Source organism: Trichosurus vulpecula, chromosome 2, assembly GCF_011100635.1.
Source record: "Trichosurus vulpecula isolate mTriVul1 chromosome 2, mTriVul1.pri, whole genome shotgun sequence".
Taxonomy (NCBI): Eukaryota; Metazoa; Chordata; class Mammalia; order Diprotodontia; family Phalangeridae; genus Trichosurus; species Trichosurus vulpecula.
In genome coordinates this window covers 296,781,686-296,785,451 of record NC_050574.1, presented here as the reverse complement: position 1 = coordinate 296,785,451, position 3,766 = coordinate 296,781,686, and the positions used below count along the sequence as shown (strand labels likewise).

The 3,766-nt window shown below is 35.9% G+C and overlaps 1 protein-coding gene across 1 annotated transcript; it reads left to right on the top strand.

The window, feature by feature from the left end:
* The first annotated feature begins 2,388 nt into the window (after window positions 1-2,388).
* Window positions 2,389-2,736, top strand: LOC118837048 (60S acidic ribosomal protein P1-like). The gene is made up of 2 exons (XM_036744070.1): window positions 2,389-2,451; window positions 2,533-2,736. Exons 1-2 carry the CDS (start codon window positions 2,389-2,391, stop codon window positions 2,734-2,736), a joined length of 267 nt encoding a protein of 88 aa, XP_036599965.1.
* The last annotated feature ends 1,030 nt before the right edge of the window (window positions 2,737-3,766 follow it).

Sequence of the window (3,766 nt, the reverse complement as noted above, 5' to 3'; positions counted from 1 at the left end):
AAATGGAAAAGAAAGTCCAAAAGTAAGTGAGGAAAATAACTCCTTGAAAGTTAGAATTGGGGAAGTGGAAGCTAATGACTCTATGAGACATCAAGAATCAAGCAAACAAATTCTAAAGAGTGAAAAAAATGGAAGAAAATGTCAAATACTATGTGGGAAAAACAACTGACTGGAAAATAGATGCAGGAGAGACAATATCAGAATCATTGGACTACCTGAAAGCCATAATCAAAAGGAGGACTTGGATAACACCTTTCAAAAAAGTATCAAGGAAAATTGCCCTGCTGTCCTGGAACCAGAGGGCAGAATATGCATTGAAGAATCTGCTGATTACCTCAGGAATGAGAACCCCAAATAAAAACGCCAAGGTATATTATAGTCAATTTAACAACTATCAGGTCAAGGAAAAATAGTGCAAGTGGCCAGAAAGAAACAATTCAAATATCAGTGAGTCACAATCAGGATCACACTGAACTTGGCAGCTGCAACATTAAAGGATAGGCAGCCATGGAACATGATATTCTGGAGGGCAAAGGAGATAGGACTACAATCAAGAATCATTAATCAGGAAAATTAATTGGTAATATATTAAGGGAAAAATGGTCATTCAACAAAATAGAAGGATTTCAAGCCTTCATAAGGAGAAGACCAGAACTAAACCAAAAATTTCACCTCCAATATTGAGACCCAAGAAAAGCATAAACAGCATTCGTACATGGAAACTGATACTTGTAACTCTTAAAAAATGTATCACTAATAGTATAGATAGAAGCAATATACATAGACAGAATGTATGGGTATAAGGTGAATTTGAGGGAATGATATAAAATAATTAAGAGATGAGAAAGAGGCATACAGTAGTTGCAGAAGGAAGGGAGAGGTAGAATGGGGTAAATTATCTCACATGAAGAGGAATAAAGATATATTACAGTGGAGGTGAAGATGGGAATGTGGGCAATGGGCATCACTTGAACCTTACTCTCATCAGTATTGGCTCAAAGAGGGAATAATATGCACAATTAGTTGAATATAGAAATCTATCTTACCCAGCAGGGAAGTAGGAGGAGAGAAGATTAAATAAAGGTAGGTAGGGGGACTGACAGAAGGGAGGGCAGATCAGGGGTAGTGGTAGATAGAAGCAAAACACTGGTGAGATAGGAAAGGGTGAAAAAAGAGAGAGGACAAACAGGAGGAAGAATAAGATGGAAGGAAATACAAAGGTAGTAATCATAACTGTGAATGTGAATGGGATGATCTCTCTCATAAAATGGAAGTGGATAGCAGAGTACATCATCAACCAGAATCCTGCAATATGTTGCTTACAAGAAACACACTTGAAGCAGATACACACAAAGGAAAGGTAAGAGGCTGAAGCAGAATATGTTACAGTTCAGCCAAAATTAAAAAAAAAAGCAGGGGTAGCAATCCTCATCTTAGACAAAGTAAAAGCAAAAACAGACCTAATTAAAAGAGACAAGGAAGGTAACTACATTTTGCTAAAATGTACTATAGACAATGAAGCGATCAAATTAGAAGAGCAAGGAATAATCTACTTATCAGATCAATGGGGAGGGAAAGAATTCATGACCAAAGAAGACACAGAGAGTGTTAAAAAGGTAGAATAGATAATTTTGATCATATTAAATTGAAAAGCTTTTGTACAAACAAAACCAATGCAACCATGATTAGAAGGAAAGCAGAAAGCTGGAAAACAATCTTTACATCAAGTGTCTCTGGTAAAGGCCTTGTTTCTCAAATATGTAGAGAACTAAATGGTCAAAGGATATGAACAGGTAGTTTCTAGATTAAGAAACAGAAGATATCCACAGACATATGAATAAGTGCTCTAAATCACCTTTGATTAGGAAAAAGCAAATTAAAATAACTCTGAAATACCACCTCACACCAATTAGATTGGTTAATATGACAAAAAGGGAAATGCTAAAAGTTGTAGAGGATGTGGTAAAATTGAGACACTAATGAACTGTTGGTGGAATTGTGAACTGATCCCACCATTATGGAGAGCAATTTGCAACTATGCCCAAAAGGCAACCAAATTGTGCATACCCTCTGATCCAGCAATACCACTGCTAGATCCTAAAGAGATAATAAAAAAGGAAAAAAGACCTACATGTGCAAAAATTGTTATAGTACCCCATTTGCGGTGGCAAAACAATGGAAATTAAGGGGATGCCCATCAATTGGGGAATGACTGAATAAACTCTGGTATACACATGTACTTGAATATTATTGTGCAATAGGAAATGATGGCTCTTCAGTTGTCTGTAAGGTTCTTTTCCGGAAGCTAAGGCCACATTAGGGTGAACCCTCACTTCAGCCAGCAACTAACACCACTACAAACAAGTCTCTCCTCATCCATCTGCTGAAATGGCTGTCTCTGAGCTTGCTTGCATCTACTCTGCCCTCATCCTTCAATACAATGAGGTTATGGTCACAGAGGATAAGATCAATGCCCTCATTAAAGCAGCAGGTGTAAATGTTGAACCATTCTGGCCTTGATTATTTGCAAAGGTCCTGTCCAATGTAAACATTGCAAGTCTCATCTTCAATGGAGGAGCTGGTGGACCTGCCCCAGCAGCTGGTGGTGCTGCCCCTGCTGGAAGGGCTGCTCCTGTAGCACAGCTGCCTCAGCTGAGGAGAAGAAGAAAGAGGAAGCAAAAAAAGGAAGAATCCAAGGAGTCTGATGATGACATGATCTTTGGTCTGTTTGACTAAATACTTTTTTAACACTAAATAAAAAGCTTGACTCAACTGAAAAAAATAAGAAATGACATGCAGATTTGAGAAAAACCTGCAAAGACTTGCACAAACTGATGCTAAGTGAAATGAACAGAAATGTACACAGTATCAGCAACATAATGGGATGATCAATGGTGAAGGACTCTGCTGTTCTCAGCCACACAATGATCCAAGACAAGTACAAAGGTCTCATAAAGGAAAGTGCTTTCCATATCCAAATGAAGAACTGATAAATTCTGAATACAGATTGCAGCATATATTTTCACTTACTTTATTCTTTCTCATTTTTTTTCTGTTTTTATCTGTTTCTTCTTCCACAATGGTGATGAATATGGAAATATGTTTTACATGATAGCACCTGTATAAAACATATAAATCTGTCTATCATTTGCAGAAGAGGGGAGGGGAGGAAGGATGGAGGGAGAAAAATTTAGATCTCAGAATCTTGTAAAAATGAATGCTAAAAATTTTCTTGATTAGTAATTGGGGAAAAGTAAAATACTATTTAAAGTAATAAAAAGTCTTTCCTCTCTCTAAAAAAAAAGGGAAAACACATTCGCCCTCACATGTTTTCTGCTGTACCTACTGTTATACCACTAGAACTTTTAACTTTACATTAGTGTCTCCAAGAGCTCTACATCTAAGTCTAAATAAAATTAGGCACAATAAGTTCAATAATTTTGAATATTTTGTAAATTAACCTATGTATCAGATATTTTTCTGAAGTTTAAAAGAGATTAAAAACAATTTTTTTGTGAAATATACCTCACAGGTAAGTTTGATGTAGCAGAATGATTTAAAGTAAATTTGAAATGTAAATCAGAGGTTCATCCTAGAAGAATAATATTCTTATTAATAACTCAAACTTCCATGAATGAATGGAAAAATATTTTAAACACACATGCCAAGTATTGTGTTAATCTCTTGTGACACAAATTAAAAAATATAAATATGGTCTTTAATCTTAAGGAAATTATATTCTAAAGGGGAAGACAACATGCATAAT